At 32.7% G+C, this 17,562-nt stretch overlaps 1 protein-coding gene across 1 annotated transcript in view; it reads left to right on the top strand.

Moving 5' to 3' along the window:
• LOC127218243 (dystrophin) overlaps nucleotides 1-17,562 on the top strand; it is a gene marked incomplete at both ends in the record, with an annotated part of 283,679 nt that overhangs the window by 45,365 nt on the left and 220,752 nt on the right. Inside the window, 3 exons of the mRNA XM_051179265.1 lie at nucleotides 3,905-4,085; nucleotides 12,684-12,829; nucleotides 14,757-14,969. Coding sequence (XP_051035222.1) covers nucleotides 3,905-4,085; nucleotides 12,684-12,829; nucleotides 14,757-14,969 — 540 coding nt within the window. The remainder of the gene's footprint in view (nucleotides 1-3,904; nucleotides 4,086-12,683; nucleotides 12,830-14,756; nucleotides 14,970-17,562) is intronic.

The following is a 17,562-nucleotide window of genomic DNA, read 5'->3' as shown; positions in this document are numbered from 1 at the left end:
CAACTGACAGTCTTGGTCTGACAATAAAAATGAACTCAAATGATACTGGGAAATATAATGTTGTTCTGAAACAAAAAAAGGGGGTGATTTGATATTTTCTTCTTTAGTTTCTGTAAATATACTAGAAAGTAAACAAACACAAAAATATAGTTATATGTGATAAATTTAAAAAAGAAAGGCCTTTGCATAAATGGGCAGAATACAAACTATAGAATTTCTGTTTAGAGGTAATTAGATACGAGAGCCCACGGCCTGTTTTTCATTTCTCTGAAGAATTGTTCACATGTGATAGTTGTTGGAACAAAACTATGGTGAAGACAGGCATGGTCATACAATCACTAGAAATGGTAAAGTCTAGATTTTTTTTTTATTCAAAGGAAGCATGGAAAACATAGTAAGGTCCTGATTTAAGCAACCAATATAGATTGATAATGAAACCTTAACTTTATTCTTGAAATTCAGACATAGAAACAGACAAATAAGAAATATACTTACATATAAAGTTATATTTTAGTTATCTATAAGGTGACCAAGAATAATAGTATGTATATTAGCTAGTTTGCTGACAGAAGTGTAGCACAGATTGGGTTATTTCATCAGTATGAATATGTCTCACTCTTTTAGAGGATGGAAATTGAAATTAACAACTTTCAAGATTCATCCCTGATAACCAATCTATTTATGCTTTGCAAGTGGCTACCTACTCACTCTTGGGATGCCTATGACTTTTCCCATTTCCTGTTCATTGGAGGAATGGACGAGGGAGAGAAATATTTCATTCATTTTTTAAATCAACTAGCACTATGAGATTAGGATTCCATCTTGATTACTTAATTACCTGTAACCTTTAGTGCCTCCCAAATCACCTTTTCCAAATATACTTTGCATTGAGTGTTGAGGCTTTAGCATGTATATTCTGAGGGACCACAATTAAGTTCAAAACACTAAGTTCTAGGAAAAGAGTGGAATATTTTTTGACCATGGTTTCAACATATTTATCCAAGCAAGAGGAGATAGATGCTAGCCAAATGATTAAAAATAGGGTAAAACTAACATGGGAATAAATGGTTTTTTCAAAGTTAGAAAACATCTAAAATTAAAACATGACATAGTCATAATCCTAAAGGCAGCTTCTTTAAGAGAAGAAATTTTCAGTGGGTATTTGAGTGACTTGATGTTAAATAAAGGGATATTATTACACTGAGAAACATGGATTAAATAAGACCACATATGTAAAAGAAGGAATATGATATGAGTACTAAACATAGTGCCATGTATGGGTGGGATATGAGTCAGATGTTGAAAGAAAGACATATTGGACAGAAGAACAGTCACCTGAGAGTCATACCACAATCTTTGTCTTAATCTCAGTAACAAATAGTAATCACATACAAATGTATGTAATATTCTATTACTATGTAATTATTGAAAGTGAAAATATCACTGTACTATACTCACTAAAAAATATCCCAGTCTCTTTGGTAATAACTCATCTCATTCTCTCAAAAGTCTTTCTTCCTAGCCTTTTGGTTCTTAATGATTTTATTAATGGGTTTATGAAATATTTAGTGGTATAAGGATAATGTCATTCACTGTAGGGCTAAGATTATATTAGTAGCCTGGTATTGGTGATTGGTAATTGATTGTTTTAATCCAATTTATTTCTTTACATCCTTTGGGGAATTTTAAATATTAGAATACAAATTTCGCTCATGCTCAAATATGTTAGAGGTGAGAAAGCATTTTCAGATATGTAAGAAATATGCTTATATTTCCTGAGATGGGAGAAACTCCTACTTGATGATACATTATTTAAACATAGATAATTTTTATTCTTCATATATTACACCCCAAACACAGCTTCCCATCCTTCTGTTCCACCCAGTAAATGTACATAATTTTAAAGGGAAAACACATTCAGGGAAGATGTCTTATTCTGGCAGACCAAGAACAACAAGTTTCTCTTTGCAAATAATGATTAATTTTTAACAAGTTTTGAAGTTGAATAGTTCATTGCAAAATGAATTTTACATCTTCAGTCTTCAATTTTTAAGCAATTCACTTGTCAGTAGCAATCAGTCCTACTGTGAGAAACACATAGCCACATTCTTGTTAAACTTGTGTTTATATATTTTGAGATAAAAGAAAATAGCTTTGCCCATTTATATTATTGCCCTTATGAGAGATTATCTCAATCAATGCTCATAATACTCTCTAAATACTCTCTAAAGCATACATGCATCCTAAATCAACAATTTACTTTGCCATTTTAGTATGATTTCCAGTAAGCTCAGATTTAAATTTAGTTCCTAATTGCTATAATTTTAAAAATTTCCTCTCCATCTAATTGGCTAGTGATCTCATTTTTAATTTTAATTATCATGCTTTTTGCATATTAAGTACTAAAGAAACCAAAATACTTTTTGAAAGGTAGCATAGATAAGTAAGCAACCATGGGAAAAATGAACTGAAAAAGAGAATTTAAAATTATTTGTTATGGTACAAGTAATGTATATATGAAACCTAACCTACTTGCAACTCCACTTTAAATGAGACTAAACTATTTATATTAAGAACAATATGCCTGAAAAAATACAATATAAATTCTAAATCCAAGTGTTATATAATTTTAAATATTTAGTTTTTGAAAAAGATTGGGTCAATGTGGCCCAATCCCAAGAGGCTATTAATAGTTAACATTTGTTCTGTAATGGGTTGTCATTTTATACAGGGAAAGAGCCACTGATAATTTACTTGGTCATGTAAATAATTTTCCATCCCCACATTGGTAGAATATTCAAAATAAGCTAATTTCATCATATGCAAAAGTAATATATGAACTAGGAGTGGGATTTGTTAAAGAGTTCTAGCAGTCTCACAACATTTCATGAAGGAATGAAAACAATGGGTCAAACTGCTGATTATAAAACAATACAAAATAATAAAAGAAACTGATACATTGTAATTTTATTAGACTCATTAGTGTTTTTTATTTATACATATTAGTCAAAACTATTATTGCAAGGTTTACCCAATATTTTTAAATGTAAATGTATATACATATATATATCATATATATATCATATTCTGTTTTCAAAATTTAGCATTCATTTTTATGATATTAACATACCTTTTCCTACCAACATGTCAGTTTCTTAGATTCTCAGTATTAAATACAGCTTGAGAGTATTATATTGGACTTCAAAATACTGTACATTTGATTTTTATCAGAGTACAATTGAGTATACACTACAATTGAGATTGAAAGTAGGTATTATTCTAAGAATGTGTACGACAAGAGATGGAAAACGTGTTCACTTTCCCTAAATAAAGAGTAGCAGCTGAGTATCCATAAAATGAAATGAGGCCAGAAAAATGTAGAAAATTACAGATGTAACCATATGTATTTGTACAAATATAAAGAAAATGTTGTATAGTTACATATAAATTACCTTGTACAGAGATTTATAAATTCATATGGTTTATTTTATACATACAATAAATTTTGAAACTGTAATTGAATGAAATAATATTTACTGAATGGCATTAGAATTTAAAACAAAACATTTTTGAGATAAAATATCATTAAAAATAAATATCATTTGATTTAATTTGGTAAAATTTTAATGTGTTCAGTTATAATACAATGCAAATATACACATTTGTGCTTTAATGTTCCAAATGATAATTATCTGAAATTTAGGCAATTCGTATATCATGAGTCAAAATGAGCAATGAGTTGTGTATTCTTAAAGTGATGACTTGTAATAGAATATGGATATTTCTTAAAAAATATTTGTCATTGATATTAACTTGATCTCATATCTATCTGTAAACAGCTTTCTTTGTGACAATATAATGTATGCAAGCTTACATATTTGTAATACTCTCAATTACAATTCAGGATGAAGTCAACAGGCTTTCAGCTCTTCAGCCCCAAATTGAGCAATTAAAAATACAGAGCATATCCTTTAAAGAAAAGGGTCATGGGCCAATGTTCCTGGATGCAGACTTTGTGGCCTTTACAAATCATTTTAACCACATCTTTGCTGGTGTGCAGGCCAGGGAGAAAGAGCTACAGACAAGTAAGTAAAAATAATTTTAAGAACTAACTTGAGATCTTTGAAGTTGCTTATTCATGGGTAAAATATTAGATACTGAAAAGAATCAAACAAAAACAAGAATAAACACTATCGGTGGAACACCCCTTCTTCTGTTAATAAATGATAAAATACTAATGTTGGACAACAAGAAAATGTTTTTTTACTTTCTATCATATTCCAATGCCTTTGACTAAGAACAAATAAATAATGCTTTGTACAGCTATAACTTCTCCATGGAGGGTTACAATTTCCAGAATTAGGAGTTATTGTACACTTTTGAAAATAAATAAGCATTTCAGTGGACTTTCACAAGATTTCTTATTGTGTAGAAGGAAATATTTGCGCAGGCGTTTTCTGATGTTCTGTCAGATCATGTGAAAATGATATACTTTGGGGAACTGCATCTCCAGGAAAAATAAATTGTTCCTTGGTCTATATTTTACTTTTGGGACTAGTTGACATAATAGGAGATAAAACTAGAACAAATATGCAAATTTGTATCATGTGGATAACAATTTTTCAAGCTGTCTCTTTGCAAATTATTTTTGGATGAAGTTAGTTCATAGGATTTCCTTGAAATATCTGTTCATTCACTTTAAGAAAAAAAAAATGTCTTATGGCATGTCTTTGTAAATTTTAAAAATAGCATTTTAAATATTTCTAGATTATTTGGATATGACCAAAGCTTTGCTAGATACATTTTATTATGTAAAATTTATTTTACAATGCGCATTTACTTCTTTCTGCTTTTTAAAATAGTTTTTGCTTTGAGGTTTATTTTTCTGTTAGGCAATCAGTCAGTAAAGTTTAAAATGGTGACTGCTCCCTCTAGTGGATTGCAGTATACTTCCTGCTGATAAGATATTAAAGTTAGCTTCCTGATAATTTATTTTGTGATGAAATCAATGAACTTTATTTAAAGTAAAATAATTTTAATGATACTCTATATCTGAACTTCTTCACTGGAATGTTCTTTTTATTCTTGTAGGCATATTAAGTTCATTCTTCAGTTTGAAGGAGACTGGAATAGCCATATTGATAGTTTCCTATGTTACTACAATATAAATATTTAATATTCATTCTATTTACCTACTTATCAACATATACATATAATTATGTGTGAACACATGAACATTATTTATGAAATTTCCCCAACTTTCCTTTCCACACCTGAGTTCCAAAATAATGTGGCCATGTAGGGGTCCATGATAAAGAGTGGGTAAACAGGTATAAAACTAAATGAACATGGACTAGAACAAAAGGCTAATGGGGCAAAGCATATTTACCATCCTACTATTTTTATAAGAGTATTTTCGATATTTTTTGCCTACTATTTCAGAAAACTTGGATTGCTCAACACTTTTGAATCAAGGTGATATTGGCTTCATATAATGAATTTTGCAATTTTGTGGAATAATTGAAAGAGTATTGGTATTATTTCTTCTTTGAATATCTGGTAGAATTCTGTTTTATGAATGTTTGGTCCTTGCTTTGTTCTTTTTTTGGGAGAAGAGGGGAGAGTCTTAATGATAGCTTCTATTATCTTGGAGGGTATAGATTTGTTTAAATAATTTACCCGATCTTGTACCCGATCTTGATTTAACTTTTGTAAGTGATATACATACATATATACATACATACATACTCTCTCTCTCTCTCTCTCACACACACACACACACACACATACACTCACACACACACACACACACACATATATATATATATAAAATCAAGAAATTTTCCCATTTCTTTCAGATTTCCAATTTTATAGAGTACTGTTTTTTGAAGTACATGTTAAAGATTCTCTCCGTTTCTGTTGTAATTAGTATCTTCATTTTTGTTTCTAATGTGTTAAATTGGATGAATTTAACTTCCTTAGAGAACTGATTTTTTGATTCATGATTATTTGTGTATTTGTATTGTTCACATTGTTTCCATTTTATTTAATTCAGCCCAGAGTTTAATTATTTCCTACAATTTACTGCTTTTTTTTTGATCTAGAGCTTTCAGGTGTGCTATAAAGTCACTACTATAAGATCTCTCCTAATACTCTTTAAAGACATTTAGTGCTATGAAATGTCCACTTAGCATTGCTTTCATTGTATCCCACATGTGTGGGTATGTTGAACATTCGTTTTTCATTTAATTCTAAGAAGTCATTAATTTCTTTTTTTCTTCCTTGACACAGTCACCATTCAGTAGAGAGTTCTCCAGATTCCATGAGTTTGTATAATTTCTCTTGTTGAAATCCAGCTTTCATCCATGATGCTGTAATGATATGCAGGGAGTAATTTCAATCTTCTTTTATCTGTTGAGAGTTATTGACCAAATGTGGACTATTTTGGAGAATGTTCCATGAGGTGTTGAGAAGAAAGTTTACACTTTTGTGTTTGTGTGAAATGTTCTGTAGATATCTGTTAGCTCCATTTGAGTCATAATATCTGTGTGTTTGAGCATTTCTCTGTCTAGATTTTGTCTGGATGATTTGCCCATTGATGAGAGTGGGGAATTAAAGTCTTCCACTATAAATGTGTGATTGTCAACTTGTAATTTTAGTTGTCATAATGTGTTCTTTGCAAACATAGATGGCCTTTTGTTTGAGCCACAGATGCTGAGAATTGAGATGTCCTCTTGGATTTTTTCCTTTGATGAGTATGAAGTGTCCTTCCGGATTTCTTTTCATTAAATATGGTTTGATGTCTACTTTGTTAGGTATTAGAATAACTACACAAGCTTGCTTCTTTTGATCATTTGTTTGGGAAATATGTAATGTCTATCTTTGATGTTAAGGTATGTTTATTATGTGGAATATGTATGGATTTTGTTGTCTCATCCATTCTGTTATTCTTTTTATTGAGGTATTGACTCCATTGATGCTAAGATATAACAATAACCAATTGCTGTTCATTCCTGTTATGTCCTTGTAAATGTCGGTAGTTTGTGTGTGTGTGTGTGTGTGTGTGTGTGTGTGTGTGTGTGTTCATGTGTTTGCCTTTGTTCAGTTTCATTGAAATGAGATTTTTTTCATTTCCAGTGTTTTATGGGTGTTGATAGAGTTTTCCTTCTAGTACCTTTTGTAGGGGCTAGAATGGTGGATAGATAATATTAAATTTGACTGTTTTGTGGAATATCTTGTTTTCTCCATCTTTGGTGATTGAAGTTATGCTAGGGATAGTACTCTGGGCTGGCATCTGTGGTCACTTATATTCTGCAGCAACCTATCCATGCCCTTATGACTATTAGTGTCTCTGCTGAGATTATGTCATACATCTCCTATATTCAGTTGCTTGTGTTTGTAATTCATTTTCACTTCCCTGGATATTCCATTTCTACTTCCCTGGATTTCACTTCCCTGGATTTTCCATTTTTAGTTCTTGAATAATTTTATTCATTTCTCTCAGAATTTTTTTTTATTGTGGGGGCTTTGGTTTTGGTTTTTCTTTGAGAGCTTTGTTTATTTCCTCCATTTTTCCTGATTTTCGTTAAGGGATTTGTTCATTTCCTTTTTAATGACTTTTATCATCATAATAAAGTTGGATTTCAGATAATTTCCTTTACATAACATTGGACTATATAGGCTTGCTATAGTTGGATGGCTGGGCACTGGTGGTGACATATTGCACCGACTGTTGTTTGTTTCTTACACTGAAGTTTAGGTTTCTGGATTTGGGGTGATTATAGTTCAAGGTATTGATTCCTGGGTTTGTCTTTGTTGGATGGGTATCTTCTTCTTTGGTCTCTCTTTCCTCTCAGGTCGTCTGGTTGCCCTGACATGCCTGTGGCTTAGTAAAGGTCCTCTGCCTGGATAGAGTGTTTGCTGCTCAAGTTTGTGGCTAGATTTCCAGTTATATGTGTGGCCTCTGATCTGGCTGGGGGTCTTCTAGGGTTTAGGGTCCTGTTCTGTCTTCTGGTGGGGTATAAGGCTACTGTCTGGTTTACAGAAAGTTGGTCTAGTCTTTGTGTCTAATAATACTAATATGGGTTTTATAATTGAAGTTCCTGGCCTGGCCTCTGATGGAGTAGGAGGCTTCTTCTTGAGGTGTGGGCATGTATATGGTAATTGGAAGGGGAGGAGAAGCTGGAGTTATGCAGGGCTAATGTGGTGGAATGATGACAATTTTATTTGGGGTTCAGGATGCTGGTGGATTAGGAGACTTCTGCCAGAGTTGTGGGTCAGTATAAGGTCACAAGGAAAAAAGGGACAATTGGGTTACTTTGGGCAGGAATAGGCAGGAAGTAAGGTGGTCTTACATGGAGTTCAAAATGTTTGCCTGTCTTTGATGAAGTAAGAGGTTTCTGTGAGAGGTGGCAAGGGACAGTTGGGGTTATGTTTGGCTGGTACTGGAAGGGCTTGGGGAGTGTGGTGGTGGCTTACATGCTTTGGGGAACTGGCCTTGCTTCTGATGTGGTAGATGTTTCCAACAGAGGTGTGAGCCAAAATATGGAGATAGAATCAAACGTGAAATATACTGTAAAAGAAAATATACAATTTTTATTTAAAAAATACTGGAGCAAAGCAATACCAGCTGGGCCAAAAACAGCTCCATCTTTGCCACAATATCACAAGACCAGTTTCAAGGCCACATACTAACATTCTTCTCCTCTGAAACCTCTTGATTCAAGTGCCCACAGTTCAAATCACACTCAGTACCACTGTCTTTTATGTTCATACTTGCATGACCCATTAGGCAGCATGGAAAGTGTTCAACTGCTTTTATAATCCATAGTCCCAAGGTCCCTATTCCTTCAAATAGAAGCATGGTCAGGACTATCACAATTCCCCATTCCTTATTACCAACTTCTTTGTTATTTAGGGTTTCTATAGGTACAAAGAAATACCATGGCCACAGCAACTCTTCTAAAAGAAAACATTTAATTGGGTGGCTTAGAGTTTCAGTGGTTTTATCCATTTTTTTTCATGGTGGGAAGTAGCAGCACATGGTGGCATGCAGACAGACTTAGTGATGGAGAAAGAGCTGAAAGTAGAGAAGGAGCTACATCTTGATCCTTGAGGCAGCAAGAAGTGAACTGAGATATTGGGTGTGACTTGACCATGCATGAGACCTCAAACTCTGACTTCACAGTGATCCACTTCCTCCAACAAGGCCACACCACCTTATATTGCCACTCCTATGAGCTTAAAGCACCGCACATACCATAAATATTTTACCAATATTTTTATGATAGTTCTACATAATGCAGTCTATTTTACCTCAACTATTTTATTTAATATATATATATATATATATATACATATATATATATAATAAGTTACAACTGAGAAGAGTTATCTGATCCTCAGTGTTGTTAAAATGCACTCATAAACATAAAATAATTTCATCTAATTTGTTACCTCTTCCTATGTTTCTACTTATTACATTTTATATTATGATTATATTGTAGAATGAGGTATAAATGAACCTTGAAATGCACTTTCTATATTAGAAAGGCTAAATAGGCTTGCACATTTTCTTTTCTTTATGTGTAGGTATATATGCATCTATATTTCTGTGTATTTATTTGTAAATGTGTACCAACTAATATTTACTTATTCTACAAGACAAAGCCATCTCTTTGGATTATTACATTTATTATATTACTTGTAGAATGAAAGGATTCTGTTAATATATATGGCTCAATACTTTTTCAACAAATTTTATTCTATTCAAATCATTGTTTACAGGGACGCCTCTTGATTGCTATCTGTTCAATTGACATACTATTTAAACTGCATCTATACACTACATATTATTCTGTCATGGAGAGTAAAAAATAAATTCTTATTAATGAGGTACAAAACTGTATAAAACATAAAAAATATTTCAGAATTAATTCATTCATGTCTAGTCTTTCCTTTTCATAAAACCCAGGTTTTTCCTCAATCATTATACTCTTGGGATCATTTGTCTCTCCCTTTGTCACACCATGACACCCTGCAACATTCCCTGCTCTTTCCATTAAAATGACATTTTCTCCACATTCCTTTTCCAATTAACTGTATTTTTTAGTCAGGCAGAGAGAGGACCTCAGAGGACATTGAGGATAAAAGGAGGTATTAGGGTATTTCAGCTATTCTCTATATACCAATGTGTCTTTAGTCAGAGGATATGATAACTCCTTCAATTGTGTAACATATAGAATTACTCTATTTGGGGGCTCAGCCTCCCAGCAGGGAATTACTCTGTGAATTTAACTCCTGAGGGGTGACCCAATTATTGGATGCTTTAAAAATGATTTTATTAGTTCATTGAGAATTCAGTAATATGTGTTTTGACCAAATTTATATTCTTTGCTAAGTCCTCCCTGATCCACTCTGCCTTCCCAACTCATTTAAACTTATATTCTCCTCTCTCTTTCTCTCTTTCTCTCTCTCTCTGTCTCTCTCTGTCTCTCTCTCTCTCTCTCTCTCTCTCTCTCTCTCTCTCTCTCTCTCTCTCTCAATCCCATTAAGTCCAATTGTCCTAACCATATAATTTTGTTGATTTGCCAGGGGATAGACTCTTCTAGTATCTAAAAATTGCCAATAGTTCCTAATGTAAAGGTGGGACTTAAAGTCTAACTTCCTTGGTCTAGTATATATGCTGTGCACAAATTCTGAACCCCCAAAACACCAAGAGCCACATTCATATGCTAAAGCAATGAGTCTTTTGTTAATTAACAAGTTAACTCTATTATCCAGGGCCCTTCATCCATCCAACATGCAGCTTACTTGAGAAGGACCCCAAGGGGCCTTGAGACAGGAAGTTTTTTTGGGAAGAGCAAGGGTATTTTCTAGGAGTACGCAACAGTTAGGACTGGTACACTTTCGGGCTTAGACAACCCTTCCTGTTTTGATTGGTCAACTGGTTGTTAAGCCCTATAGGCCATCCCAGGGTAGTTGCTGTGCTCTGCAAGTCACTGTAACTGTTATGCCCACTTTTGCCTTAAAGTGCCATAAATCATGAAGTGCTATAACTTCTGACTGGTTCCTTGCCATGTAAAGGGTATCTGACCTCATAGTGACTGGGAGGAAGGGCAAGATCAGGCAAGTACATGTTGATCTGCAACCTGTCGTGGCTCCTAAAGCAAGGGGCTGGGTGAGGGTCTCATCCCTTCACATGTAAAGCTTACAAATATGGCTACCACCTCATCCTGAGTTCTCCCAGGGATCGTTTTTGGCCTTCCCAGGCTGGTAATTACATGACCATTATCACATCTACCCAGAATTTACATGTGTTCTAGGGATTACAATCTTAGTCTCCACACTTAAGACATTGAACCATCTTTCCACCTCAGTTTCATGATTTTTGTGTATAATGAAAACAGACCTTGTGATTTGAAATACTAATTCTGTTATATTTTGGGGAAACATTTATATTAGATTATTCTACTGTTCATTCTTTTCTTTTCTCGTATTTCATTCTATTTAACTCTGAACTATCACTACATTTTACTTTTATTGTTCCATATATTTTGCTATGAAATCTATTCACTTAATTTGTTCAAAGTATTGTATTTTATTCTGCTTTAAATTCTTTCTATTATCCCTAAAATACATTACATCATTACATTTTCAAAAAGTATCGCATGTAGCCTAGGCTTCCTTTAACTTTGTGATATAGATGAAACTAGCCTAATACTCTTGATCCTCTTGCCTCCTCTTCCTAATTGTCACTATTACAGGCATATGTCTTCATGCCTGATTTAGTGTGTTATTTTGTGGTTTCTAATTCTTAGATAATTTCTCAATAAACATTCAAGATAAGTATAGGGATATATATATATATATATACATACATACATACATACATACATACATACATACATATGCTTTCCAATAGATGTATATAAAGAGAGAGACATGGTAAAAAAAAAATAAACGCCTTTCAGTAGTGGTTTGGATTGGGAAAATAGGTGGTTTTGTTTAAAATACTGGACTTGATACTTAGTAAATAATTACCTGGCTATCTTTCACAGTCTGAATTCCATTAATTATAAATGCCTTTAATAACATGTAAATAACTGCTTTATTATTAGAGTTCCTGACACATATTAATCATGTACAAATTAATTTATCTTTGTATAATCAGTGATGATATTTTTAATATTAATGATTTTATATAATATTATTTTTCTTTACAAGACAAACCATCACAAAAGATAGGTTGATTTTAATTTTTTATAAACTTTACCAAAATGGTTTCTGAATGATATTGGTAAAAATTCTCAGATTCTGTCTATATTTCTAAACCTTACAAATGGATAAATTAACTAAGTGTTTGGTTGGGGGTCCATTTTAAAATTTAAACTTTTGAAAATTTGATGTTGAAAATTTGAAAGTAAAATGTTGAATTATAAAATTCAAGATATCTCATAAAATAATCTTAACATAACAGACATTTATTAGGTAAGAATTTCGCTTTATTATAACAAAATTTTATTACATTTCAGGTACAGAAATTGATTGATACTTAATATGTTTGGATCTACTGAAAAATAAGGAAAATATGACAGAGATTAAACGTATTTAATTAGTATACTTTTTTCCAGAGTTTAAATTGATTTAAATATTATGCTCTTTCTTTGTTCCCTTTGATGTAGTTTTTGACACTTTACCACCAATGCACTATCAGGAGACAATAAATACAATACTTACGTGGATCCAACAGTCAGAAAACAAACTCACTATACCTCATCTTAGTGTTACTGAATATGAAATAATGGAGCAAAGACTCGGGAAATTACAGGTCTGTGGATATTTGAATATCATAAGCAACAAATAACATGTCTTATTCATCAAAAGCTTGCATTGTTGTTGCTCTAAATATAAATAATGATAATAATTGCAGGAATCATAGGATAGAAATCAATTTTTTTCAATCAAAATTGAAAATTGGACAGGAGAATTTGAAAATATAACAGGACTTTTTCTTATTTCTATATAGACACTGTTTCATAAATAAACACATATGTGTGGATATTTACATTTTCAATAAAAGTAATATGTTTAAAATAATTGTGAAATAAAACTGTAACTTCCATTTTTAGTCTGTTTTTAAGATACCAAATATGAGTATTAACATTAAAATTATTTTTTCATGATTACAAATTTTAAAATCCTGACATATTTAAGCATAAGTAAAAGAAATAGATTTATTTAATTAGACTCTTTTGTAAATTATGATGACTATTTGATACTGAGTAGCAATTTGGATAGCATAAGTCAAGAAAGTTTAAATGCTAATATGAGAAATTAATGTAATATAAGAACATGTGAGGACTAATAATTTGTTGATTTTAAAAGTGCCATGTTGTGTACTCATTCTTATTTATAATATATATTTATTAAGTTAGACATTAAGGTATGATAATTACTCTTTAGAATTAAGTTAATAAAAATAATATTATATTTTTGATATTTCTAGTTCTTTTATATGACTGTGTATTCATTATTTATAAAAGTTAATTTTAAAGCAATATTATTTAAGTATTTTCTTATATATATCACACATTGTAAGATGTTTTCTCTATTATAATATAGAAAATATCAGCAGGGTACCTCTTTCTGGATATTTGGTGCAGTAATTCTGATATTCACTAGATATTTGTCACCCAAAAACTAATAAACTTCAGAAAAAATGATCCTATAAAAGTAAAACAATTACTGAGTAAAGAAAGTACCAAACAAACATTGGATGAATGATTGGAAACTGATATTAAAACAGAAAACCATGTTCTAGATGAGCAGTCATATGTACCATTGAAATGTAAAAACTTTGTATCATAAGAGAATATCAAATTTACAAATCACAATGGAGTATTAACAAAATATAATGGTGAAATATGTAAAAATGTCTAGTAGACAGTCATTCATTTCATTAAGATTCAAGAACAGCCAATCCAAAATCACCAAAGAAAAATGACACATATTTTTTTCTAATAACAAGGAATTGTCTTCAAAACAAAGTCAACAAGAGATAATAAATTTGAATAATCCTATGACAAATTACAAATGGAATTCTAAAAGGTGAAATACATCTTTCCTAGTACAAATTAAGTATAAGTCAGAAGTAAACTCAAGTAATAATAAGAATTTAAATTTTTGAAGAAATCCCATCAGTATTTTACATCAATACATAAATTTTTCTTTCAACTATGTATATGAACATAACTTATTAAAATACTACATATTTATGCAAATATTAGAATACATTCAATGGTACATGTAGATGATTAAAAACAAAATTCATAAAAGAAATTTAGTAATTAAGCATAAATCTTTAGTCAATTTATGTTAGTACTCAGCTATCTTAATACCACATTCAATTTACTATACATATAAATATAATTTAGAAATAATTTTAATCAAGAAGGTTGAATATTGGCTTACTGAGATTTCACTACAGGTAAAAAAAAATGCAAGACTAATATAATTCACATAATTATTAATGTACAGACTTTCAGTAAAATTAAGTATACCAAATGTCTGGCTATGTAAAATATGCGTAGGAACTTATTGGTCATTATTTATAAGAATACATGCAGATGGTTTTATCAAAACTTCTAGTTTGTTTAGATCTTTGAAATATAAGTTTTCATTAACTTTCTTCTTTATGTGAGAGAAAGTCTATTATGCATCATTTAGTTTAAATATACTTTGCTTCTAATTTTGAGGCTTTGCAAAGTTCTTTGAAAGAACAAGAAACTGGCTTCAACTATCTGAGCACCACTGTAAAAGAGATGTCCAAGAAAGCACCTGCAGAAATAACTCACAAATATCAGTTAGAATTTAAAGAGATTGAAGGGCGCTGGAAGAAGCTCTCTACCCAGCTGATGGACAATTGCCAAAAACTAGAGGAACATATGAGTAAACTTCGAAAAATTCAGGTAAGCCAAGCTTTTCCTTTATTTTTTCGTTTTTTTTTTTAAATTAGAAACAATCTTATTTTACACATCAATCCCAGTTCCCTCTCATTCCAACTCTCCAATGCCCCCCACCATCCCCCATCACATCCTTTTCTGCTCCCTAGAGACCTTAGCTGGATCATCAAAGACTATCACATAATTTGGAGCAGGGTGTAGGCACTCCCCCATGTGTCTAGGCTAAGGCTAAGAGAGTATTCCTCTACGTGGGATGGGCTTCCAAATCCTTTCATATACTAGGGATAAATGCTGATCTACTACCAGAAGCCCCATAGACTACCCAGACTTCCCAATTGACACCCACCTTCGGGGTGCCTGGTTCGGTCCTGTACTAGTTTCCCAGACAACAGTCTGGGGTCCATGAGCTCCTTCTTTTTCAGGTCAACTGCTTCTATGGGTTTCTCAGCATGGTCTTGACTACTTTGCTCATCACTCTTCCCTCTCTACAACTGGATTCCAGGAGTAATGCAAAATGTTTAGCTGTGGGCATCTGCTTGTGCTTCCATCAGCTACAGGATAAAGGCTCTAAGATGGCATATAAGGTAGTAATTAATCTCATTATCAGGGAAGGGCATTTAAGGAAGCCTCTCCACTATTGCTTATATTGTTAGTTGGGGTCATCCTTGTAGATCTCTGGATAATTCCCTAGTGCCAGATTTTTCTTTAAACCTATAATGGCTCCCTCTATTAAGGTACCTCTTTTCTTGTTCTCCTCTATTATTCTACTGACCTAATCTTCCTGCTTCCTTATGTCGTCTTCCCCCCCCCCACTATTCTCCTCTTCTCTTTCTCATAATTCCCTCTCCCCTCTCGCCATGGTCATCATTTGCTCAGGAGATCTTGTCCATTTTCCCTTCTCTGGAGGGAAATACACATTTCAATGGGTGTATTTGTGTTTTTGGTGAGTAGCTTTTTGAGGTCTTTGTATATTTTGGAAATCAGCTCTTTGCCAGGTATGGGGTTGGTGAAAATCTTTCCCCAGTTTGTGGGTTGCTGTTTTGTCTTAACTGTGTCTGTTGTCCTACAGAATTTTCTCAGTTTCAAGAGGCCCCATTTATTTTTTTCCATTATTCAGTCTTTTTTAAATTTTATTTAGTTTTATTAATTTCTATTACAGTGTTAGTGCTATGTACTGGAAGAGGTCTCCTGAGCCAATTTGTTCTAGGATACCTCCAACTTTCTTTACTAAGAGGTTCAGTATGGCTGGATTTATGTTGATTTCTTTGATCCATTTGGACTTATGTTTTGTGCATGGTAATAGATCCCGCTCTAACTGCAGTCTTCTACACACCAGTATACACTTATGCCAGCAACATTTGTTAAAGATGCTTTCTTTTATCCATTGTATTATTTTGGCTTCTTTGTCAAAATTCAGTTATTCATAGGTGTGTGGGTTAATATCAGGATTTTCAGTTTGATTCCATTGGTCTACCTCTGTATTTTTGTGCCAATACCAAGCTGTTTTCAGGACCATAGTTCTATAATAGAGCTTGAAGTCAGGGATGGTGATGCCTCTAGAAGTTTATTTGTTGTACAGGATTGTTGTGACTGTCCTGGGTTTTTTGTTTTCCCATATAAAGTTGAGCATTATTCATTCAAGGACTGTGAAAAATTGTGCTGCAATTTTGATGGGGATTGTATTGAAACTGTAAATTGCTTTAGGCAAGATTGCCATTTTACTGTGTTGATCCTACCTATTCAAGAGCATGGGAGATCTTTCCATTTTCTGGTATCTTCTTTAATTTCATTCTTTAATGAATCAAAGTTCTAGTTATACAGATCTTTCACCTGTTTGGTTAGGGTTACCCAAGACATTATCTCTTGTTTGTGGCTATTGTAAAGGGTGATGTTTCTCTGATTTCCTACTCATCCCATTTTTTCATCTACATATAATAGGACTACTGACTGTTTTGAGTTAATCTTGTATCCTGTCTATTTTCTGAAGGTATTTATGAGCTGTAGGAGTTCCCTGAATTGCTGTTAAATAAAGACCAAAATAAACAAATAGGCTGAATAGATGTTTATTCAGGGAGACATAACTTACATCCTAGACAGATGAACACAAGCAAGTTCCACCGGATGCTTTCTTCTCCGTGTCCCACCAGCAAGAGAGTGTTCCTCATCTTCTTCTCAGGCTTCCTTCCACAGGTCACTTCTGTCCCTGGCTCCACCCCACAATGGGCGTGGTCAGTGCCACAGAAGGAGACAAAGTGAATATCCCACTAAAATTCCCCTTTTAGTCTATAGAAAAGATTTAGGCTTGATACACAACTATATACAAAACAGTGGATAACAAATGTGCTCTGAGAATAGGAAAATCGAGAACAAAACTACCTACTTATCTAGTCCTAGGGTGAAGGCATAACAGAATTTACAAAAGAATTGTCTTAAGATGGAAAACTTAAGTCTGGTACCTAATATATCTAACTAGGAATAGAGAATAATAGTTGTGCTAGTTTAATCTTCAACCTCATCAAGACCTGAGAAGGGAAATAACGATACTAGGGTAGACAGGAAGTACAGATGGGCAACTTCCAAAAGAGGCAGTGAGGAAACA

Source organism: Phodopus roborovskii, unplaced genomic scaffold (genome assembly GCF_943737965.1).
Source record: "Phodopus roborovskii unplaced genomic scaffold, PHOROB, whole genome shotgun sequence".
NCBI classification, from domain to species: Eukaryota; Metazoa; Chordata; class Mammalia; order Rodentia; family Cricetidae; genus Phodopus; species Phodopus roborovskii.
The sequence above is the reverse complement of the archived record's forward strand: the minus strand, read 5'-3'. Positions and strand labels throughout refer to the sequence as shown.